The sequence below is a fragment of the Triturus cristatus genome, chromosome 4_1, assembly GCF_964204655.1.
Source record: "Triturus cristatus chromosome 4_1, aTriCri1.1, whole genome shotgun sequence".
In the NCBI taxonomy this organism is placed as follows: Eukaryota; Metazoa; Chordata; class Amphibia; order Caudata; family Salamandridae; genus Triturus; species Triturus cristatus.
In genome coordinates this window covers 461,930,125-461,956,279 of record NC_140585.1, presented here as the reverse complement: position 1 = coordinate 461,956,279, position 26,155 = coordinate 461,930,125, and the positions used below count along the sequence as shown (strand labels likewise).

Genomic DNA, 26,155 nt, shown 5'->3' with positions numbered 1-26,155 from the left:
GTTTCTTCGTTGTCAGTCTAGCAGATAGGAAAATAGGTTCTGCAGTCCACGGGATATTTAACTTTCCACACCACTGGCGTATTTTCCTGCACCATATACTATGGCAGTACTGGATAGTTTGATATGTCAACTGGAGAGTAACCAGTTTTACCGTGTTTTAGGGGTCAAAGCACCTACATCCAAGACTGGTCAGCAGTACCCCAGTGTGCAGAGTTCACAAACCAATAATATCAGTCAGCAAAAAGATGGGGGTGATGTAAAAATGCATCTTCAAATGAATGATGTACAAATGGGTCCTTAAAGGGGAACTAACAATATGTACAAGAAACAGTATGTACAAGAAACAGTTAAATTCAGAATGCGCATTACTACAGGTGACAACGCAAAAAAGAGACATTTTCTCAAACTTTCCCAAAGGCCTTTTCTAACAGATAAACAGCTGTGATATGTCTCATTTGGTTAAGACAGTATCAGATGTTAAAACTTTAGACATCTCTTTAACATGATTTACTCTGACTGGTATGTTTATTTCAGTCACTGGTTGGACGAAACCACTTTAACAATTACCAACTGCTTTTGCTTTCCAAATTATGCAAAAGCGCGTGCAGTTCCACGCTTAAAATGTTTGACTTAAAAAAGTTAATCTTTCTGAGAATGCTCTCCTATTCACAACTTCTTATTTATTTCCCTATTTCACTCTCCTATTTAATCTCTCAATTACATCCAGATAGGTTGAATGGATAATACTACAAGCAGGGAACAATATCAGGGCTAATTCCTGTAGAGTAGCCATGGCTTGTAAAGCTTTTAGACCTGGATCTCATTTTGAGGACATTCTTAGAGCAACAGATTTCCCCAGGTGGCTTAAAAGTTGTCAATATGCTTTTAAACAAGCAATCTAGGAACTTCTGGTCTTGAAATACAATGCTAACTTTCCTTGCTAATAGTAAGGGAAACTTTGCATCTTTTTAATGAACCGGATGTAGGTAGGTATAATCCTCCCAGCTCTTTTGTCCGTTAATTATGGAAAAGATTCATTGCCCACCCAGTGCTTATTGGTCACCCTGACCTTTTGAATAGTTTGGATAAAGTTCTATAAGTCCCTTCTGTGACCCGGGGTTCAAAGGAATTGCTCACCTTGGACTCTTACTATCTTCGTCATAGCAACCTACTGCATCTCATTATTAGGTCCTTAATGGGAATTCTACTGCTTATATTCAGATGTTCTGAGGCAATATGCATGAGCTTATGGTAACATTATTGCCCACTGTGAGGCTGACATAAGTGTTTAAACCCCCAAAAAATAAAGTTGTCATCTAGGTTTGCAATGCTAACAAATTTAGGTATGTCTGACGGCAACGTTAACTGCTACCCAGAGCTCATGTCATCACCAAAAACAAAATATACAGATGGGTGTTGGTTGAACTCTTGGTCCCTTCAGTCATTTCATGTCTAAGGTGTTGTTCACATTTTTGATCAACCCAAAGCATTTTGCAGATGTTTATGTTTTATGGTGGTGATTGCCAAGGGTATCCAGCATCAGTTCTGAAGCTGATGAGACACTAGTAGGTACCCTACCGTAGAGGAGTGGATGGCTGATATAGTATTCTAGCAACTTTGGAGTTTCTACTTTGGCATTGGCTTTGCAAGGGAGGGTGCTATCAGTGACAGCAGGGACGCATTCTGCATTGTGAGTGTCAGTAGTCGAGCACTCAGTAGAGAAACCTCCAATTATTAAAATAACTTTAAAATAGCTTGCCTATGAGAACCCATTTGCATTGTCAGGCAAATGCCCACATTTAAAATTGTTACCAGATGACATGATGTCATGTTGGTAAAGAAGACCCCTCCCCCACATAATCCTGCAGCAAAGCCAGTTTTCAATTTATTTTGTGAGGGGAAAGTGAAGATGTACCCCTTCTCTGGACAGTGCAAGGAACAATCTAAATTGGTTTCTGACAGCTGGCATTTAGAAATCTCCTTTTTTCTCAAAAGCTTGCTTTTTTTGTTTCAGTAGCTTTATACATGCATTAGGCATTGAACTGAGATGGATGATGGTGCACAACTGGTGCATGATCCACACTTACATGTAGCTTACAATCAAGTTGTTTGCAGAAGATTATTCAATACTCCCATCACCAGCACCGCTTCCTCATTCATATGCTCACTAGGGGTGGGCGGAATTTGTGAAATTCACTTTTGCAAACTATCACGAAAATGTTAAAAATCTCCGCAAACATGCGGAGATATCGCGAAGATGCGGAAGTGTTTTTTCCCACCCGTTCGCGGTATTTTCTGCGTGGTCACGGCTCGCCAACTTACCCATGCAGTTGCTCACGGGCGCGGCCATCTTGTTTTCACTTGTCTCGCGGTGCATGATCGCGAGAAGAAAGACGTGATCGCGCGACGAATGACGTTACTGCGGGCGCGAACTGTCGCGAGACAGCGCAAATGGCTACCAACAATCCAACATCTCGTGGAGAATGCGACCGGAACGGGAAAACTTGTCGGCGAACGCAAAGATACATGCAAGGCGATCGCGCGCACACGAGAATGTAGTTTTTTTACAGCGCGAGCAAGCAAAGAATTTCTGGTAAGATGCGAATTGCGGAAATTTTGACATTTTCGCGCTCTCCGCGGAACGCGAAAATGTTAAATTATCGCAATTTCCGCGAGCGGAACGGAATTTTAGCCCAGCCCTAATGCTCACCCATTTGTCCATTGATGTTTACTGCCACTCACCCCCAACACTCACCCACTCACATAGCTCCACGTCATTCTCTCATCCACACACCCCGTTCGAAGACATAAACTCAACTATGAGCAAGAACTTTCACAATCAAAGCCATACCAATTGGGTTTATCAAAATAATATTTTGTCACAATAGGAACAGCAGTGTGATAACTGTCCAGTAGAGAAAGTGAATATTATTAGCAGGATCCCACTAGTAGTTAATTATTACTTTAGGTCGGTCATAAACACCATAAAAGTATATAACTTCAGCAATAAATATCACACTTCATCATTAGTCAGAAAGGAACATAAAAACACATTATTAATGAAAGAGATCAAGCAATATCACAAAAAAGAGAAACCAGATCAAGTCCGAAATTGGCAAGTATTCATCGTGCAAAAGCCAGCCGAATATAAATATATATATATGATAAAATGCAACAACTACCACAGATTCATTTGAGCACATTCAGTTTCATATCCCACTATCAAATACGTTTTGCCCAAGAGAAAGGAAGGATACAATTATTGCCTCCACTAGTATGCACTCCCGGAAGTATTTGTAATAAAACAATGCTAGGAAACATAATGTCCATTTCATGTTGACATAACAAGGAATAAATGTTCCCAATAATTCAGAGACAAACAGGTTTTAGAGTGCAAATTATGAAAGTAGCCAACATTAGGATTTCCCAGAAAACATAATAGTTTTACGGGACTGAATCTAGTTGGTGGATGTGCAAATGCCTGGAGGCGCACTCCTTTAATGGAGAGACAGATAAGTTTTATATTTTGCTTCTGCCGCTTCTGCCTATTCAGCAAAGGATTCCGTCTGACTGGTCAGGAGAAATTCTTTCTGGGCATGCCTAGTTGTATAAATGAAGTGGTGAGTCAGAGTTCAGTAGCAGGTCAACATCAGGTCTTCACTACAGCAGCTCATAGTGAACATGACGATTTTGTTACCTTGAGAGTGCAAATACAATTGGATCAGTTGTGTCACTTTTTAATATATGTAGGGACACTGCACAATGTTTGACCCCTAGGTAATGGCATACTGGAAGAATCCATCTTGGCCTCGGCTTTTTTTACCTGGGACATATCAATATAAAATGCACCCTTGGTTCCACTGTATTAGGGCAAAAAGGACAATCCTAAGAGCCTATATCATCATGCTCCGGATCAAACGTCCGTAGGATAACACAGGGTAAGATGCAGTTGACATTTTATAGTTCTAGGACCCCTCCCAAAGGACCCCAAAGGAACCACTAGGGTCAACGAAGGTTGGAGAGCCACCCCACCTGTGAATACCTCAGGAACCAGGATACCTTCACCAGGGAGCCCAGGCCCATAGGGATGAAGTGGTGTCAGAACCGCCTGTAGACACCAATGGAGGTTCATGGAAGTTCAGCAGCTTCTCATGGACCGTGCCGGTGGATCCAGTATGTGGAATCCTCATGAGAAGAACCTGAAAGCAGAGGGGACAGAGTCCAAATCATCCGGAGGTGACCAGGAGGCACAGGAGCACAATTCCAGCCCTTGTCTTTAGTTCTTTGAGGATTGTGCAGCAGCTGTGGATCCCATGTGATGATGCAGGAGCACAGGAGCCTTCCACAAGCTGTCCTATGCCGGTTGACAAGTGCAGGGAGGTCAGTGGGTGGCAGGACCACCAACAAGCCTTGGCAGATGCAAATAACACATTGCGGGTGAAGATGCTGTGTTGCAGACCAGCAAGGTCTGTGAGACTAACCCAGCAAGGGTTAGTCAGGGCCAGCCCTCAGCATGCAGAAGAGCCAGTAGGAATTGATGGAGCCTCCTCGAGGACCCTCTGGCAGCAGGTAGTGGGAGTCGCAGGGAAGCCTCAACAGCGTACAGGGATGAAGGGCAACGCTGCAGAGGATGCAGGCAGGTCATCGATCTTGGAGTTGTGCAACGCTGGAGGCTGGTGCTTCTTGGCGCTTGAAGATCTTTTGTGAAGAGAGCCACCAAGCCTTGTTAACGGTAAACAGATGTGGTGCATAGGAAGGTGGTTCACGTCAGCTGTGGAGGGATCACAGTTGCCCAAGTTGAAGGGAAAACTGGTTAGGCTGGAGAACCATCAAACTACCACCTGTGATGCAGAGCCGGGCGATGTCCATGAGATCACAGGATCCGCAAACAGGTCGTTGATGTATATGTGCCTGCGGATGCAGAGTAGTGACTTCTTCACTCGAAGTGAGATTCCTTCTAGCTGGGATGCAGGCTGAGTCCTTGGTGACTCGGAGGATGCATGGCCACGGAGTTGCAGAACTTTAAGAAGCATAGGGACAAAGATGCAGCAGGAATCTCCCCACCGGGGCAGTCTTGTCTTCGGTCCTTGCTCTAAGAACAGCAGAGTTCCAGTGTCCACCAAGAGAAGAGTCTTCAGCTGACGGACAGCCAGATCTAGAAGTTGTGGTTGGGACAAATCTAAGAACCCACCCTCAGGGGAGCCATTAAGTAACCCTAAAAAGGGGAAGGACATCTTCTATGGTGAGCCACTTATCAGAGGGGGCCAGGGACGCCACTCAGCTGTCATAGCCAGTCAGATGCTCCCAGGGACCAAGATTCAACATGGCAGAAGGAGCTCTGGGCACCACCCTAGGGAGGAGCTGGAGAGGGGACTGGACACTTTGTGTGGGTTTGAGCAGGAGCAAAGGTCTCCGGAAACTGTTTTTTGAAAGGAGTGCACAAAATGTGCCATTCAATGCAGTCTGGAGGCGCACAGAAGCACCCTACCATACCTAATTCTAAAGGAGAGATGGTCATACATCTGCTTATCAGGGAATCCTTTTTTCAGCTTCCCCTGCCAGAGTTAAGCTCATCAGCAGGGGGGCAGAACACTGTCTAGGGTCGGCAGCAGCACGGGCTGGCAGGCAGAGCATATAAGGCTACACAGCTAGGTATTGGGGGTCCTCTAAGAATCCCCAGTACATGGTATCAGACAACTAACACTGAAGTCAGTGTAGTTGCATGATTCCAACATGTTTGATGCCAAACATGCTCAGGTTCGGCCAGCCATTATGTAGCTGGACATCTCAGCCTGCCAGTGTCCACTACATGGCTTATAATGGCTGTCCTGCACTTACAAAGCCCAGACATGGAGTCTGGGGTTTGTAGGCATACTTCTGCTTGTGCAGGTGTACCCACACACTTAGAACCATGCACCCTGCCCTTGGACTCAAGGGCCTAGCATAGGGGTGACTTATAGGTTAAAAGTCTGTGGCATAATACATGCTGCAGCCCATGGGAGACCCCTGTTGTACCAATGCCTTGGGTAGCTCAGTACCATATACTAGGGCCTTATAATGTTACGCCAGTATGCCAGTTGTGGGGTGTACAAAGTACTTACCAGAGAATTTAGAGGAGAGAGCATTGCCACTGGGGTTCTGGTTTGCAGTATCCCAGTGAACTACAGTCAAAGCACACTGACACTAGGCAAAAAGTGGGGGTATCTATGCCAGAAAGATCCTACTTTCCTACATATGGTTTAAAAAGGTTTGACTTTATTGAGTTGCATGTCCCAAGTTAGTTTCTTTGTGAGTCTAATACCCAGGTAATCAAAGCTCCTGACTTGATCTTACTTTGACCCATCCAGCTTCAAGTTGTTTCCAAAAAGACAGTGTGGGTTTATAGTCATGAGCTTTGATTTACCTGCATTGATCTCCAGACCCCTAGATGTGGTAAATTCAACAAGTGAAAAGGAGATGCTGAAGGCCCATCGGTGAACAAGGTAGAAACAAGGTGTCATCAGTGAAAAGCAATACAGGGACTTGAGCGCTGGCTATCTTAGGGGCATCATGTTGGCAGTTGGTCAACACTTCCACCACTCTGTTCATAAACAAGGGAAAGAGCGTAGGAGCTAAGACACAACCCTGTCTCGCTCCCTGTTCGCTGATCATACGTATCCATATGTAGCCTGACCAGTAGATGATGAAGGTCGTGGTTTGAAGGCCACAACTGCCGACGTGGGAGCTGGGAAACTAGGTTCAAGTCTCGGATCTTGATTAATAGCCTGGGATTCTGGACCAATGGCTTAATCTCACTACATCCTTCGAAAATAAATGTGCCCTGAACTGGAGCTCAAGCACTAGTGCAGATTATTACGGGCTGCTGCTGAGCACCGGAAACCACTGGCTAATATTTAGCACTATGCTTTCTCTATACGTAAAACAGCATTACAGAATGTAAAGTCCAGTAACCTGCATTAAATCCCTATTTCCCTATTTCAGGGAGCATTTTCCTGTTTTTTTCCCGAGAGTTAGCTTTTTAATATCTATTCATAATTCCACTTGCACAAAAGCCAGACACAATCACCACCCACGGCTATAATAATTATAAATGAAACTTCCCACACAGTGCACGTGTGTCCAGCCAGCTGCACTGTCTTGCACATTTCATGAGCAGCTGACATTAAAACTTCAATAGGAAGCACAACTTTCTCTATTGCATTTCTCTCTTTTCTCTAATCTAACTCCCTCCATTTATTCTTTCTTTCTCTTTCTATATCTCTCTCTCACATACATGCATACAGCTCAAATCTTTTTTTCTTTCATATGTTTCTTTCATCTCTGCTTTCGTTTACTCTTATTCTATCGCTTTCTTTCTTTCACAATTATATGCAGACAGCTACTAGTTTTACATAAAAGCTCCCCATCTGCAACTATTGAAAATTGGAGTTCTGAACCAATGCATGTGTGCCCAGCCAGCTGCACTCATTTGCACGTTCCATGAGCAGCAAACATTTAAAACGTCAATGGGCTGCATAGCCTACCTTTTTACACTGAAGTCCTGCATTAAGTTTATACTAAATACACGGCTTTTGTTTTGCTGACCCAAATACATTGCTCTAGCTCAGATTAATATATTTTTACAACTTTGAGCTGTACAGAGAAATAAATAGTGACATGGTTACAGCCTTTCTCCTAGTGGTTAATTTGTAACAAATCAAGTGCCGGTGCTCTTATCAGGTGGCAGCTTCAGCCAACATCTTTCTCTTGTTAGCCTGCTTAACAGAGAGCAAAAGAAACATACAAATGGGAAGGGGATATGGTTTAAAGGCCACAACTGCCAACGTGGGAGCTGGGAAACTAGGTTCAAGTCTCGGCTCTTGATTAATTGAATCCTTTCCCAATCAGCAACCAACTCTAGTGCAACTTCATATGACCAAATCACATCTGATGAATTTGGTTTAAAAAATGCTTTTACAATTAAACCTTACATTTGCATTTTCCTTGTCTTATCCGTCTTTCATTGAGAATCAGACAACTTAAAATAATCCCCTTTATGCTGCCCCATTTTCACAATTTCCTTCTCCAGCATAGCAGGACAAAAAGGATTGTTCCTTTTGAAGTATTGTTTTTACCTAGTAATGTTAAGTTCTTAATTCTGATTACACCTATCACAAGAGGTCAATGAAAAGCAGAACTTTCAAAGGAGAGAAAGCCCTCTTCTCTTTATGTATTAATACCAGTTAGTCACTGTTTATGCTCTTGAAGAAGTAATTAAATAGACTTGGTGGTCGGGGTTGCCATACAAGGTTTTGCTATAATTCTGACACCTTAATGGGTTAATAAGAGCCTCCACCACAATGAGCATGACTGGGTTAGGATAACTAATTGCTTGAGTGAAAGATCCTCCCAATTCACCTGTATATTTCATTTTTCTATCAGAACATTTTTACAGATGAGATTGAGACCCATAGCTTGTAGAGCCCATTAGACTTGGATAGGCAGTAGGCATGCATCACTAGAGAAAGTTAACATTGAACACACAATCTTAAAGTACCACACTTGTTATTATTCTGAGCATTGGTGTCAAAATTTAAATGTCGTAACTTTTGTGGTCTCTCTGGCGTTTTATACTTTGACCTTTCCTCCCCTCATTCATATCGTCCTAGGAACAGTTTAATAGTTTTCAGGCGGCCAGGAAATACCGGGCCAAAATTCTTCCTATCCATAACAAGCATTTGCAATGCAATAGGTCTCGCATCTACACGAGTATAAGCTATTGGCAGTGTAAATGACAATGCGTTTTTTTTATGTTTCAAAAACCAAAACATAAATAAAACGCATTGTCATTTACAGTGCCAAATAGCTCAAATTTGCGTAAAAGCGAGACCTGTTTCATTGCAAATGCTTGTTTCTGCCAGTTGTGCTTTAAGTAAGCAAGGACTTTAAGTATAAAATATGTGTTTATGCACTGCTTGCATGTTTTTAAACCATATAAATTGAAAGGCATTGTCATTTACAGTGCCAATAGCCCAAACTTTCGCAAATTGTAGACTTATTGCATGTTAAATGTTTACTGTATGTGCTATTGAAAGATTGTCCTCTTTTTTATTTACTTTTTTATTTTATATTTTATTCCAATTCTTTAGATGGAATTAGAACCTGGTTCTGTTTCTGCTTTTTAACAGCTTCAACCAAAACAACTTAAAATGCTTATTATTAATATCGAAGTTAGATGAAAGCTTTATGAATGAAAATATACCCAATATGGGCTGCTGACCAGGAAGAAACAAAAGGCAGGAAGGGACTGTGAACTGTTGACTGACGCTTAGAAAGCTATTTGTCGGTATTAGAGAAGTAGCAAGTAGTATTGCATATAGGGGTAAGAGTTATGAATTACTATTGAGAACAGAGAAGCAGTTTCTTTAATATGTAGAGGAGTTATAATGATGAATTAGTATTTGGTATAGAAAAGTAGCTGCAGTATTTTTTTAGAGGCGTAAGAACGATGAATTATTATTGAGATTAGAGAAGTATGTAGTATAATTGGCTTGAGGTGTAAGAATGAGGAATTGTTATTGGTAAAAGAGAAGTAGGTGGTATAAGTGGTTATTGTATTAAGAATGAGTAAGAAAAAGAAAGAGGAAAAAATGGAGGGAGTTAGATTAGAGAAAAGAGATAAATGCAAAAAATAAAGTAGGTTGTGCATCCTAATGGAGTTTTTAATGTCAGCTGCTTATGGGACGTGCGAGGGAGTGCAGCTGGCTGGACCCAAGTGCATTGTGTGGGAAGTTGCCTTTATAATTACTATAGCCGCACGTGGTGATTGTGTCTGGCTTTTGTGCGGATGGACGTGGAATTGTGAATAGATATTAAGTAGCTAAATCACGGACAAAAAACAGAAACTACATGCTACCTGAAATAGGGAAACCGGGATTTAATGCAGGTTACTGGACTTTACATTCTGTAATGATGTTTTACATATAGAGACATTATAGTGCTAAGTATTAGCCAGTGGTTTCCGGTGCTCAGCAGCAGCACGTAATAATCTGCACTAGTGCTTGAGCACCAGTTCAGGGCACATTTATTTTCGAAGGATATAGTGAGATTAAGCCATTTGTCCAGAATCACAGGCTATTAGTCTATACTTCAATTACTATAGCATAGGTGTCCAGTGTGCATCAAGTGCAATGGCAGAGAAGAAGTATAGTAGGAAATACATGAGGAATGGAAACAAAATGATAAGGAAATAAAAGGGGGAGAGGGTGCAGACTTACGGCTAGAGCGGTCAACCTCAAAGCTGGGGTACTGAGTTTGAGTTCGCCGGAGACGCTCATCATCCTGTGAATCTGGGCAAATCACTTACTCTCCTTGTGCCTAGCAAAAATGAATGTGTCCGTCTGTAACGAAACTGGTGGTCCTGTAAAGCACTCTGATACCTGACCTCTTCGGGTTGAGTTCTCGCTATGTAAAACTCTAACAATAAATAGCTAAGTGTGAGAAAATGCACATTTCATTGAATACGAATCAGACATATAAAAAAAATAAACTGAATGAAAAGATTTTTTAATGAACATTAGATTGCGGCATAAAATGGAGAAGTTTATTAATTTAAATTTTAATTAATAGGTTTTTGTCATAATTTACAGTCATGCAAAACTATAGCCCATTGAATAAATGGAGATACACATTATCAAAAAGGTGTTTAAATTACATTTCGAACTATACATACAGTTCTATTCAAGTCTTCACCTCCATCTTTGCATGGACATATTTAGCTTTCATACTGTGTTTTTCAAACAAAACAATGAAGATCATAACAAATGTTGGTGAAAGGAAATTTCAGAATTTCCTAGCTGAAGGATCGATGTTTACACTGTATACTCCTGACAAATAAATTTTGCAGGATTCAATTTGACATTTTATACAAGAAGTTGAACCTTTATTATAATTTATCGGTCAATTTGACTTGATGTGCATTTAGGCATCATGGTGCACTGAGAACACCTACTTGCATTGTCTGAGAACGTATATCTAAAAATAGTTCCATGGGGGTTGTGGGGGAATCTCCTAAAATAGTTGCTACTAGTTTGGAAGGGTGCCGTTCAAAAATAAAGAATTTGTTCTACTTTCTTGCTGTTGAGCTGGTATTCAAGCAGAGCAAAAATAAGGTACGTTAGGTAATACCTATTTTCCACTTTTGCTTATTTGTCAGACACCTCAGTTGAGGCTGGTGCTGCAAGCTATTGAAAAAATATTTACAGAATATATTTCTCATACAATCTTTATTACAAAGGATTGTAAGGCTTCATTGTTGTATGAAATGGAAGAGTGGACAGGAGTAATACTTTGAGAATTATTAAACATACTTTAAGCAGGCAATATAAATGTGGAAGGGTTAAACACATTTTTGAAATGATGAATAGGTTAGGATTCATTGTCTTTACATGGTCGGTTTGAAGATCATTTTACCAACACAATTTATGCCTAAATAATTGTCACTGATCATGACAATAATTGTGTTCATTTAACTAATGTTATTGACTGCCTTCACTTTAAAGGAATTGTTAAAAAAAAACATTTCCATAAACCCCAGTTTATGTAATGAGAATGAGAAAAGGATACATGTCAAGTGAAATTCGAGATATTGAGTTTAATATTTGGAAAAGTGCTTTGGATTTTAAATGAATACATTTTAAGCCTGATCCAGTGTGGAATAAGACATGCAGAAGTTTAGGCTTGTATGAAGACTTTCAGAGTCATTATCGCTACAGGGGAAGAAATGGACATATGGGTTTGGGAGTTGCTGGCTACTTTTCAAAATACTCTAATGCCTAACACTAGTAAATCAGAAATCTTCCCCAGCTGTTGTTCTTAACCTTGGACGACTCCAGTTAAAAAACACACAAACCTAAAGTCATACAATTGTGAAATGTTTTAAACTATTAATGTAACAATATCCATGATTGTAGTCTTTCATTAGAGAAAGACATTATCCCACTGGGCGAGTAACAGTATCAGGGTGAAAAGAAGTCTCTACAGTCTTACCCAGATTTCATCACAAATCTCAAGGTAAGTTGTGTTCATCATGTCACCTCTTTAAAACAATGAGTAATAAACAACTGCAGGTCTGGTTTGTTTTAAGTGTTTTTTGGTGTATGAGCCTTTCGAGAACTGCTCTTTGAAACAAGATCAAAACCATCTTAATCTACAGTTTGGAGCCTAACATATCCAAACCTTTGAATTTACTTTCCTCCAACCTTATCTGGCAGCTGTTACACTTAGGCAATTCCACTTCACAGTGTAAGAAATGTTGTACCAGAACATGTTAGAGCTGTGCCTGCTACCCCTTTCTATGTTAGCAGATCAATGCATTTTGACACATGGGGTTCCAGGTTTCAAGGCTTCCAAGGGTTCTGTAAGGTGGGTTTTGGGAGAACCAGTTTTGGGATAGAATGAACTCTTCTTGAACATATGCCCCCATCTACATGTAACTAATATGTTCAGAATGTATGGATTGGGGTCAGTCGATCAACAGTCCTGGTGAAGAAAGAATCATTCATTAAAGGGTAAAGTTCAAAATTAAAGAGCCTTCTGTGATGGATGAACAATGATAGCAAAGACATTTCTGCAACAAATTACACTTTGATAAAGCAATTGTTTTAGAAGCGCTGATTTGCAATCCTCTGTTAAGAAAGAATTCCTGTCCGCTTTCGTCCATGTTATCCCCCTATTGCTACGCTTGAGAGTAAATGGGTAGAACATTAAAGGTTTGCATGTCTGTACTTCGTTTTTGGAACATATTGTGAAATGGGGGAACATGCTCATAACTGATTACAGACAGGATATGGTGCTTGAAACCTATATTTAGTCAATCTTACTATATAACACTAGCCAGTGTTTCAGTGCTGTGTTACTCTGGTCTTAATAATCGTTATGGGTCAACAGTAAGTTCTAAAGTACATTGGGGTCTCCACTGGCTTTTATGGTAGGAGAGGTGAATGTTCCCCTTATGCAGCTGATTAAATGCAATATTCTTTCAGCCACCCATGCATACCTTCCATAATCTCATTAGATGTCACATAATTTCTTTACACTTTTATAGAGCACTTCTGACATCTCACCATAGAAAATAACAGATGGTAATTTCAGAAAATGTAATTGTCCTGAATATGCCAAAGTCAGAATGTGGGTAAAATCAGTCTCCCTCCGGGCTTCAGACTTGTATCTGTCCCCTCACACCAAATGCCATTAGTGAGTAATTACTCAAAGAGCCATCTTGCATTAAGTTAAATGGGTCTTTTAACAAAACAAAATGTTTTACAACGATCTCAAGGTATTGATCTCCATTTCTCCGTAATTCATAAAGTCCTTCCACCTCGACCACCTAACCACTGGGTGGAGGCAACAAGAGTCCTGTTCATGGCACGCCTGGACTACTACAGCAGCATGATTACAACCGCTACAGACGCAGGCAACCGGATTGTGCCTGAATCTCTGCAATTGTGACCATATCACCCCTGCCCTGGCAGAGGTGCAGCAAGGGTGTCATGGACCCTAATGCAAGCAGGGAAATAGGACTCATTCCAGTTCAGTAATATTTAGGGTGCAGGGCAACTCCACACACCCAGGCCCTGGTCCCACTACACCTGCTACATCAGTGATGGCTACGCCCTTGCACCCTGAAAGATCTCTGCTGCTTTCTAGTGCAGGAGAGATTCTCCACAAGGCCTACTGAGGCAAGGGCCTAGAATGCCTGCAGAATCAGCTGCTCAGTGAATGATCAACTAAGAGGATGAAAGGCAGAGACAGATCCCTGTGAGGACAGGACCCTAGACTGAGAAATGCACGCAAACCCACATTGAAATCCAAACGCAATCACGCATGATTCTGGAAACTCCTCAAGGCTGAACTTTGCTGACTTGCTTGCTAATTGAAGTCCTCGTAGATTAGGAGCAGTAACCACAGATTAGGAGATGCAGCCCCTCCCTTCTTATAAAAATCTAACATCCTTCCTCCTTTCACAAATCTGTTCTTTGTGAGCTCATCTAGCACTCTGAAGTAATTAAAGGTAACCGTTTATAAAACTAATAACTATATAATTAAATAAATATATCACCACTCACCTGTCCTATGTTGCATGGGCTCATGTCCAATTCCACTGTTTTCCACAAGTGTGCTTTTATTAAATGATGCTTCCGACAGTAACTGGAAAGTTATATTACTGTAGCATGTACCGGGCAGCCAGTGGTTGAAAACTGTTTTACCTTTGAAGAAATCTGGAAAAAAATTAGTATATTAACAGAGGGAAAATGCTAACATTACCATATTGTGTATACTGTGGTTTGCATTATTGTTCAATGGAAATATACTGTAATGTATCAAACGTTTACTGATTTGCATCTTGTGATGGGGTACAGTAGAGTATGCATACCATTTAAGCGATGTAATATTCATGAAATATGTAAAATGCTGTTCTCTTCTTGAGGGCATCAAGGTTTTAAATGATTGAAAGTCTTGGCTTGCTGTGTTTCCAAGTAAAATGTGACACATTGGTACAGTGACGTAATTTTTATTCGTAAAATGTGCTCTGCTTAGTATCTAATGATTATTTCCAGCAACCTTGTTGTGTTCCCAACATGGCAATCGATGTATTTAGGACCAATTTACCTTTGAGCTGAATGGCCCTTGGCTTCCATGTTAGAAAGACCGTTGCCATGTCTGGTCAAGCGTGGATACTGTGATATCCTTTCCATTATGGTCCCTCCTAAACTCTGTGTGGTCCAGTGGGGTGCTGATGGGTGGGCAGTCCCAATTTCTAGCAAGACTGTGGAGCACCAGTTCCCACAAAAGCTCTTTTGCAGGCTGCCTGACACCCCTTATCTGTCTGCCGGGGGACTCATGCTACATGGCCAGAAGCCAACTGACTCTGTATACCCATCACTGAGGGCACCACTGCCTCACAGCCCCTTTCTAAGTGATAAAGGGGACACGTGTCTCGTGCAAGCTGACAGGAACCAAGACATCATATCAAGGACCGAAATGTAGGATTTGATTATAGCAGAGAAAACCTCCCACAGCAAATGCTTCCCAGTTCCAAAATGAACAAGCAGCCTTTGCACACAAACTGTGGTTTGCACATTGAGTGCAGATTCAATTGTAATGTAGTAGAACAAAGAGGAAGCACGTTAAATCTCGTCGCCAAAATAATTAGAAAATCTGGTGGAATCATGGCAACGAGATTGAATGTTCTAATATATTACAATTAAAGCTGTATTCAATGTGTCGGCCTAAGATTGTTTGCATGGACTGGTTGGTCCTTTCTCTGGGGGCCAGATTTACTGTGGACTATTCGAACCAATGAGACTTCTGTTGGGGGATACCAACCAAAAGTTCATCCATAAAAAATATCTATTTTGTGCACAAGGTGGAGATTATGTTCTGAATCAATTCCTTGAAGGCATATAGCGAATGATGCAAAGCTGTGGTATGTAAAAGTGCAGGCATTGCAATGCAATGCAAAGAAAACAAAGTTGCATTGAACTTAAGTGGCCTGGCAGTTCGTGCTGGATTTTTCCTATTGGGTGCAGGGTCAAGTCTGATTTACATATGGCTGGGTTCAAACTGGAATGGCATGCGGAACAAAAAAACGATGGATTTAGGCCCAGATCTCTGTACTGGGGTGAATGTATGACATTGTTCTGCATTCTGTCCATCAATTGTTGTTTTTGCATTTGTCACCCCGAGTGGGACGGGTATGCCCAGAAGTGGGTCTCGTGCTCTCCATGCCACTAGAATCAAGCTATCCTGGCTGATGAGAGGTTAAACCCTGAAACCGGCCCTAGGATGCTTGTTTCCAGTCCAGGGAGGACCTGGCTTGGCAGTTCGGTCTGGACTGTTCCCATTGGGCGCAGGGTCAAGACTGATTTGCATATGGCTTGGTTCAAACTGGAATGGCGTGGGGAGCAAAAAACAATGGATTTAGGCTCAGATCTCTGTACTGGGGTGAATGTATGACATTGTTCTGCATTCTGTCCATCAATTGTTTTTTTTGCAAGTTGATTTGTGACTCACAGTGTACATAATGTGAGTTCCTGTAAATCACAAGGGAAATGGGGCATGGAAGGCATCACGGACTTCATCAGCCCTCATGCCCTCCCCTCCACCGACTACATCCTCCTCGGAGACCTCAACTTCCACCTGGAGAACAACAACGACCGCAACACGACTACCCTGCTGGACAACCTCGCCAACCTCGGACTCCAGCAACTGGTCAACACCCCCACCCACTACGCCGGCCACACGCTCGACCCCCTCTTCTCATCCAGCAAGCACATCACCTTCAGCCACTGCACCGGACTCCACTGGACTGACCACAGCTGCGTCCACTTCAGCTTCAAGAAGAACACGGTCCAGCACCACCCGAAGCAGGTTCCCCACAGAAACTGGAGCAAGATCACCGTCGACCAGCTCACCACCTCCCTCAGCCAGAACCCACCGGTCAGGACAACGGACCCTAACACAGCAGCCCTCGACCTCACGCAATGGCTGACCTCCTGTGCCAACGATCTCGCCCCACTGAAGAACCCACTCACCAGGCCCAGAAGCAAGAAGGCCCCCTGGTTCACCGACGAACTCAAGGACTCCAAGAAGGCCTGCCGCACCCTCGAGAAGGCCTGGCTCCTCGACAAGACCACCGAAAACATGACCGCCCTCAAACTCGCCACCCGCAGACATCACCAGCTCATCCGCACCACCAAGAAGAAATCTTTGAAGGAACGACTGGACAAGAACGCCCATGACAGCAAGGAGCTCTTCAACATCGTCATGGAGTTCTCCAACCCCAGCACCGGCAACAACGACATCACTCCCTCGCAGGACCTCTGCGACTCCCTCGCCTCGTACTTCCACCGCAAGATCGCCGACATCCACAACAGTTTCGGCGCTCCACCCCCGCACCCATCGACCGAACCTACGCACCCCGCCGCTATCCTCCAGACATGGACCAAAGTGACCCTCGAAGACACGACACGCATGATGAACACCATCCACTCCGGATCTCCGACCGACCCATGCCCCCACCATGTCTTCAACAAGGCCGCCTCTACCATCGCACCCCACCTCCGAGACATCATCAACGCCTCCTTCGATACAGCCACCTTCCCGGAGAGCTGGAAGCACGCCGAGCTCAGCGCACTACTGAAGAAACCAACTGCGGACCCGACCGACCTCAAGAACTTCCGCCCTATCTCGCTCCTTCCATTCCCTGCCAAAGTCATCGAGAAGGTCGTCAACAAGCAGCTGGCCGCCTTCCTCGAGACGAACGGATCCCTCGACCCATCGCAATCCGGATTCAGAGCCAACCACAGCACCGAGACCGCCCTCATCGCAGCCACCGACGACATCCGAGCCCTGCTCGACAAAGGTGAAACAGCGGCACTCATCCTCCTTGACCTCTCCGCAGCATTTGACACTGTCTGCCACCGCACCCTAGCCCAACGCCTCAATGACACCGGCATCCAGGGGATTGCTCTGGAATGGATCATCTCATACCTCTCCGGCAGAACACAGAGAGTACGCCTCCCTCCGTTCCGCTCTGAGGCCACTGAAGTCATCTGCGGCGTCCCGCAAGGATCATCGCTCAGCCCCACTCTCTTCAACATCTACATGAAACCCCTCGCTGCTATCGCACGCCAACACAACCTCAACATCATTTCCTACGCCGATGACACCCAGCTGATTCTCTCCCTCACCAGAGACCCCGACACCGACAAAGCCGACCTACACGAAGGGATGAAAGATGTCGCCGAATGGATGAACATCAGCCGCCTGAAGTTGAACACGGACAAGACAGAAGTCCTCATCCTTGGACCGTCGCCCTCCGCATGGGACGACTCCTGGTGGCCCCCGGCCCTGGGCACCGCACCCAAGCCAACGGACCACACACGCAACTTGGGCGTCATCCTGGACTCCTCCCTATCGATGACCAGACAAGTCAACGCCGTCTCCTCATCTTGCTTCCACAACCTCCGCATGCTCCGCAAGATCTTCAGATGGATCCCGACCGAGACCAGGAAGACTGTCACCCAGGCCCTCATCACCAGCAGACTAGACTACGGAAACACCCTCTACGCCGGTACAACAGCCAAGCTTCAGAAAAGACTTCAGCGTATCCAGAACGCCTCCGCCCGTCTCATCCTGGACGCCCCCCGACGCAGCCACATCTCGAGCCACCTGAGAGACCTGCACTGGCTCCCTGTCAACAAGAGGATCACGTTCAGACTCCTCACCCACGCACACAAATCCCTCCACGACCTGGGCCCAAGGTACCTCAACGACCGCCTGACCTTCTACACGCCCACCCGACAGCTACGATCCGCGAACCTCACCCTCGCCGTCGTCCCTCGCATCCAGAGAGCCACCGCCGGAGGAAGATCCTTCTCCTACCTGGCGGCTAAGACATGGAACTCCCTGCCCGTCCACCTGCGGCTGACCCAGGACCTCCTCGCCTTCAGGAAACAGCTCAAGACCTGGCTGTTCGAGCAGTAGCAGACCCCCTCCCCCAAGCGCCTTGAGACCCTTCCGGGTGAGTAGTGCGCGATACAAATTCCTTGATTGATTGATTGATTGATCATCTTTTTCTTGATACTCACTGTAGTAGATAAAACTGGTTTGTGACTAGTACTCTGGATTCAAATTATTGATGGTATACTTACACCCGAAAGGTGGCTGTATCTGCTCACAAATTTGAATGCAGTCTGTTAAGGAATGCTTTCACTATGCAGACATCTGGGGGGAGGCGACAGCTAACCAGCAGACTGCTGCAGGATCCCCAGAAGTATCTTCTCATCATGCCGATCCTTAGGTCTCGCCACAGAGAGCCTTAGCTGTCTTGCAAAACATTAGGTCGGCACCCAATACAAGCAAACCACCACAGACGGACAGATTCCCACCGAAGAAGCAGAAACGGGCTCTCTGGCAGCCCGCTTCGGTCATTGGCTTGTTTGGGTGGCTCTCTGCAACCACTAGCTTGATGAGCAGCACATCCCTTTTTGGATCTGCCCATGGCATATTTGCATATGTTTCTATTACCAAAAAGTGTTTTTTCCATGTTACAATTTTAAATAAAGAAAATGCAACATTTACTTACCATTCCATGTATCATGGTTGGATTGACGACAGGCGAGGCGGTCTGCTGCAGTGTGACCGCCGTGCTCGTCACAGCACTGCCATTTCGGAGCACCTCCTTGCTGATGCTGCCGGCATGTTCCACAGCTTTGCTGTGACGTTGCCTCGGTCTTCTGCCAGCCATTGTTATCTCAGACAAAAAACAATGCGCTTGTCGGACGACTGTCAGGGCTGAGCGTATATCCCCCAACCTACCTTTGGACACTAATGCAGTTTAACATGAACACGCATTTAATTGGCTTCCAGGCATCTACTGCGTTCCATCACTGCTCCATCTGAGGGAAAGATTTACTATGATTTTCCGTCATGGCTGCACCACTTTTGTGGCACAGCCCAATGCAAAACCATTAATGGTATTGCAAAACCTCTCTCCCCAGCTTTGTGTGGTTTAGTAAATACTCAGACCACGATTTATGCGCTGGGTTTGCGTCAAGAATGTTTGTGAATTGCATGACGCATTGGGAGGTATGCCGCCCTTGCTCAGATCAGGAGATAGACGTTACGACCCCTGAACAAATATCTTTTCAAAACAAAATTTGAACTGCATCTGCCTTTCATAACGCTGATGCAGATAACGGTGCACCTGGAATTTTTCTGACATTGACAGTAGTTCAGATCATTGGCCCTGATGACGCCTTTCATAAGGTGAAATTTGTTGGCTGCACTTGTTTGGAAATATACACTAAAGAATCATAGGATTCCATAGGCTTAATGATCAAATCAGTTTCAACTCACACCCAATATTTCATTATAACCTCACGTGGCTTGGTAGACACTTAACTAAATTTCAAAACATATAGGCAAATACATTTCATATATTCAGGGCCACTGGTATCATTCAACTCTGCGGCCACAACAATTTCTGCATAGTTATAGATTTTCAGATTTCAATACTTCAAATCACAAGTTGTTAATAAAACCACCACATGTCCCAACTCCCAATGGCAGACCTTTTCTAAGGGCAAATTGTTCACCTTTCCTTTGGGGATTGCTGTATTCTTTGTTCAACTGATATTAGGAATGCCCGTAAGGTATTAATATATGTTAAAATAACAAAATAGTGCAAAAGTTGTGCCGCTGTATGTGCTGCCTTATGCCACATCATTTCCCTTTTCTTGTTGCATAATTTAGTCATCCCAGGGCACACTTTGGTTTTGCGTTGGTACATAATTGCACTGGCTCCACATAAGTTCCATGAATGGAAAAGCAACCTCAGGAGCGCAGAAAAGGACTGTGGGCATGGGAGCTTTGAGTGGCTGTTTTTGATATGGCAGAAATCCCAGGTCGGGAGGATGGTCGTGCTCGACCTCTTTATGGGGCCCCACTGGCCTGTGCATCAGGCTTTTATGCAGAAGACAGTAGGAATTGGGTTTGATTTTTTTACAATATTTTTTTACAGCTCATGAACCAGGGCAGTGTGTAGCATGGGAAGTTAGCGGTGAAAACACTCCATGGATCAGAAACGTCAACAATGTTAATGGTACAGCGGTACAGGGTTTGAAAAAATACAAAGGTTGGAGTGTTAAAGCTGGAGACCAAGCATGGTCTGAGAAAAAATAATCAGACACAAGGGGTCTAACTGTATATGATGATGATTGAGATTTATAAAGCGCACGCATACTCCAAGGAGTTTCTCGGTGCTAACGGCAGGCTACTTGCGGCAATGCTGAACGTCAGATCATGTTTGTTGGGAGAGTCATGTTTTTAATTTCTTCTTGAAGATGTCCATCTCAGATGTTGAATGAAGATCAAGGGGAAGCTTGTTCCAGGCTATCTGTCCAAAGTAAGAAAAGGTTCAACCTCCAGGCCTGGTCCGGCGCATTTTTGAAATTCTGGCCATATATCCATAGGCTGACCATAAATTCCTCAAGAAAGCCCTTCAGCCTTGTACTTGCATTTAAAAAAAAAATGTATTCCTCTATTTTTAGGTCTTGCTGCAGATGGCTTTAGGGCGCGACCTAATGGCTTTGTGAATGCTTACCAACGAGACCTACTGACTTTGCAAATGGTTGTTTATATTGTAACTCCTGTGCTTCAAAGAAACAGGACTTGGGATGTTGACATTCTTTGAATGAAATGATGAAGGACTATTGTCCCTTGCAAGCCTCCATCACTGCGTTCACAGCCATTTGGTGGCTTGTAGAGGGAGTTGTGCCTCATTCATTTACATCATTTCTGAAAATTCTACTGATCTTCAGTTTTGTGTTGTGACATATTAATGATCCAGCGCTGGGCAAACCCTCTTACCATTGGTTATCCTGAGGCTTGAGTTTGGAATCCTTTAAAAACAGAAGACAAGAAGCACTTGGCAAAACAGGAACAGGTTTTTTAATTAAACATTACTGCCAAGGGACTGTTTCAATTTACAATCGGTATACATCTTTCTTTTATACAAAACACAACAGGTTATAAAAGTTTCTGGTATACCATATATGGTGAGGAATGTTAGTTGCTACCTTTAGAGTCATAAATTAATGGTCACTACAGGCAGGTCTCGACCCCGCATGGACACAGTGTGGCCAGTGGAGAACGTGTCTGGATGATCGGCATGGGGAGCATATGATCACTACGTATGCTGGGTCCTGATTGGTTGTGTGTTCCTGACTCATGTGGTATCTGAATCTTTATGGTGCTTTTAGGAGTGTGTGTACCCCCTCCGGTCATGTGTGCTTTATTGGGGCAATCTCCACTTACCACTGTTATGTTGCTGCACCTATCTGTGGGATTGATCAAGAATTTCCTGCCCGCTATGCCCCCTCCCAACTGTGATCTATAAATCAGTAATCCCGGGCCTAGGTCTCAGGGCTTGCTTGACTACATATTTGTGAGTCAAGGTTGATGTGGATCTATTGATAAGGGCGAGATTTCAGCTTTATCAAGAAAAGCATTGTATTCCATATTAACAATCCGATGAGTCATTTTATATGACTGAGAGGAGATGGGAGTCATTACTTGGTCAAACACATATAACTAACAGTGTAATCCATTTGGCTACACAGTGAGGACCAGGAATTCATTAATAAAGTTAAAGGATTTATTACAAGTAAACAGTCAAATTCAGGTAACTAAATCTCAAAACCGTGCTGCGAAGATACAGAATAAAAACAGGATAGCCCAACCTCCTAAAGCAGTTCAGGCTTATCAGCATAAGGCAAGCAAGAAGTTCAGTTACAGCAATGCAGAAAATTAACAGTAAGATTTCATGGTCAGGGAAGAGTTTCTGGTCCTTTCTCCTCTACATAGGCAAAGTCTAACATCATCTAAATTAACTTCCAAACTGAGGAGGATGTTTAAGTTAAAGGAATCACAAAAAGTCTGAAAAATGCAGAGAAAGGAGAAAAATATGGAAAGTATGTGGGAAGGTTTCAGCATTTCAGAAGCTCAGTCAAGAGGCTTCTAGGGATCGGGAAATACGTGTTAGCCTAAGCCACACTCAGGAAACAATCAAAGGGAAAAGCATAGAGGTCGGCACCTCGCAAAATCCAAAGAGATGGTGGCCAACACTGATCTGTGAGAACTCCAGTTATTTTCACACAACTGTTCTGGATAACACCCCTTGATCACACCATCAGCGGCTTCATTTTCCTTTCCATTCTCACGTTGTTCCCAGTCGAAACCTGGCAACGATATCGTCCTTGAGTACCTGTAACTTCTCATAACATTAGTGAATAGAGCCTGTCAGTCGACGCTCTGGCTCTCCAATTTTTTGTCAAGGTTTTCTTCTCAGGCTCTCTATCCGTAATACAGTGTTGCATCTATTCTCAAACTAACAAACCATGTGAATGCACCTGCAAGGAAAAGACATGCAAGCAGAAATGGAAAAGCTATATTTTGGGGAAAAGAAATACAGGCCTATTGTAGTCAATTTATGCATCTCATTCAATGATGCACATTTAAATATGTGTAATTTGTGCAAACATAACTACAAATAAATGGAAATTTCAGTACATTAAATACAAATCTAGATTCATATTGCAGCTTAAGTAAATGTAAAGTAACTTTGAATGTGTTAATAAAAGTGTAACTGAGAACTGCATTATGAATACCAACGCGAAAACATTTGTGAAATCAATCTCGTTTCTAAAATAAATAAATTTGAATACTATAAAGATGGTTTCATCAAGTGTCTAACAGTGGTGGACCCAGTCAGGAGCTCTCAGGGCAGTGGCCAGCCACCAATGGACAGTGTCGGAGGCCCCCCCCCCTCCACCGCTTGGGTTGCGGGTGCAGTTGTTACGCCACTGGTGTCTAAGGAGTATATATCATTTTAATAAATAAGGTTAAGGTACACAGTATATATGAATTCCTAATTCTACAGCGGATGCACTGCATTACTGAACTCAAGTGCAACACTTTCCTTTAATAGCGTTAGGACACTCTGAATATGCAATGCTAAGTGCACGTATATATTGCGTATTTGTGACGTATAAGGGTGGAGTCAAATTATGCTGCTCCATTACCCACAGAGCAAAATTAGAATCTGATGGCCTCACAGCACTTGCACAAATGGCAAATACCTTGAGACCTGATCCTTAGTACATTGCGCTCAGAACTGCTTTCACAACCTTCATCGAATACTGTGCCCTTCCATGGCGCATAGACTTGGAGAGTTGGCATCGCTGCTCAATGATGCCACCAAAGTCTGGCTACACTCAGAAAGAGGAGAATCTCTCGGAAGCTCACAAGAGGAAGATAGTACTTGACGATCCACTCAATGATTTGCGGATGTGGCTAAATATGGACTATTCAAGACTGACAAATGTGCGCAGTGGGAGCCCCAGGGACAGTCAAGCTTGCTGGGAATCAGATCATGTCACCATTAAACAGGAGGGGAATGAGGAGAGAGGCCGCGGGCCATCCGCGCTTGAGCTCGGAGCTCCTTTCTGACATACATGATTTATGTCTGCGTTTCCTGACCCAGAATGTGCTGCACAAATGGTATGCTCGGGAACTCACCCAGCACGCGTGATGAATATCAGGGCTGCGGAGCTGCCGCCAGGGACAGCTGCAGCGCCTGTCACAGCAATACAATTAATGCGGGCGGGTTAGATACGTGGGGTCTAATTGGAATACATGGCCGCGGTTGCCTAATAATTAATGTGCCTTCAGAAGCAAAGGCTGCGGTGTCCTGGAACCGTAAATATAGTAAGCACTTCTATTTCCCATGAAACGTATGCGCTTTCCCACACAGATCACCTGTTTATTCCATCACGTTACAGGTTGCTCTGAATATGTGATGACTGAGACGCATTTTAGGGATGTCTCCGTCGCTTGATAGCCTTAGGGACATGCTCTCATTTGCATCCCCAGGAAATAAGTCGTGGTACCCAGGGGAGAGGTCGAGCGGGCTCGGATGGTGCAAAGGAGGCAGCTTGTCAAGTAGTGTCAGCGCCCCACATGGCACAGCAGGGCGACTTGTGTCGATCACAAACATTTGAGTCCGATTTATTCTTTTCTAGGGTTGTTTTTTCGGATGAGTGGGGAAACAAATGATGATAGTTATTATACTTATAACTAAACCATATATAAAGCTGATCGAAAATGTTTAGGGAAGACATATAATTTACTCTGGTAAGAAACATTTTGCAAATGGCAGGTAGATCAACAGCAGGCCACTGTTTGTGAACGTGTAGTACGTTTGGCTGTGCTTATTGCAAAAAAAAGCTGCCATCCATCCTTCCTTCCATCCATCCATCCATCCATCCATCCATCCATCCATCCATCCATCCATTCATCCATCCATCCATACATCCATCCATACATCCATACATCCGTCCATCCTCCCTACAAATGCCAATGTCGCTTGACAGGGTACTCCTGGACCCTGGTGTTGCCTGGTACTGGCGGGACCACCTCCAGCCTCTCACACATCTCCCTTTCCCCAGTAGAAGCCGGGAACCAACACTCAAAGACGCAGCGGTATGTGTATAGTGTATTTTATCTTGCCGAAAATCAGCAACAAGTTTTGGCCACAAATGGTCTTGGTCACGATGTTGCGCGCCATCATAATTGAGAGTTCTATACAAACTTGTGTGCAAACTAAATATTACTTTCTATTACAGTCAATTGTACCGCAAAACACGTAGATACATTCATCACAATACAAACATGGATAATCACAGAAACAAAAATGTTGAGACACAGTTATCCACTGATAATCAATTATTTCTCTTCATATGACTAATGTGTCTCTTTCTCCATGCTTTTCCCCATACATGGTAGAAGCAACAATTGGTCCAGACGTGTTTTTCAGCACACGCAGGGTTCACAGGACGGCAAAAGTATTTCAAACGGTCACACAAAAATGTTATTTTATATTTGATTATTGTCACAGAGAGAGAGACAAAAGATAACATTGTTTAAAAGAAAAAATCTTATCTTTATGTAGTTTTCATGAAAAAACAGTATTTAATCAATCATTTATAACAATAGGTGGTTGTCAGAAGAGGAGTGAGAAAGGAGGTGCTCATGTGCAATGTGATAGTGAAAAGAACAGGAAGCAATCAGAAAAAATAATAAGGGGCAAAGATATCCTACTTCTTATTATAGTTGGATAGGATGATTTCGTCGCCCCAACCAATGTTGAGCCTGTATACAATATCAATTATCTTTTCTTTGGATGACCTCTGGTCATTGAGCCAGGGTTAAAAAGTAATAATGCAGGCCAAAGAGAGTGTCGACGTTTTGACCCGTCTTCCGCGATAAGGGTAATTTCTACCTCTGCATGTGGGTCTTCATCAGGACAAAGAGGACAACCGTTACGCAAGCCTGGACAGATCCATAATGTATATGTTGTCCAAGTAGGATAATTCTTTATTAGTGGAAAGGAGATAAAAAGGTGGTCCCCGACAAGAGTAAACGGGGGTTCCCCGCGATGCTCCAAAAAATATGATTACTGCATGGCAGGCGGCAGGCGAGATCATTAGTTTCTCGTTGCACGGTCAAATTGCCTGATTAGACTTAGTATATAACTCCAAAGGGCCTTAGT

General features: G+C 43.5%; 1 protein-coding gene across 6 annotated transcripts in view; it reads right to left on the bottom strand.

Moving 5' to 3' along the window:
• The window catches only part of PTPRO (protein tyrosine phosphatase receptor type O), a 922,864-nt gene that overhangs the window by 419,268 nt on the left and 477,441 nt on the right, over nucleotides 1-26,155 (bottom strand). For all 6 annotated transcript variants that reach the window (XM_085652640.1, XM_085652641.1, XM_085652636.1 and 3 more), the window contains exon 4: nucleotides 14,106-14,258. In XM_085652640.1, coding sequence (XP_085508766.1) covers nucleotides 14,106-14,258 — 153 coding nt within the window. The remainder of the gene's footprint in view (nucleotides 1-14,105; nucleotides 14,259-26,155) is intronic.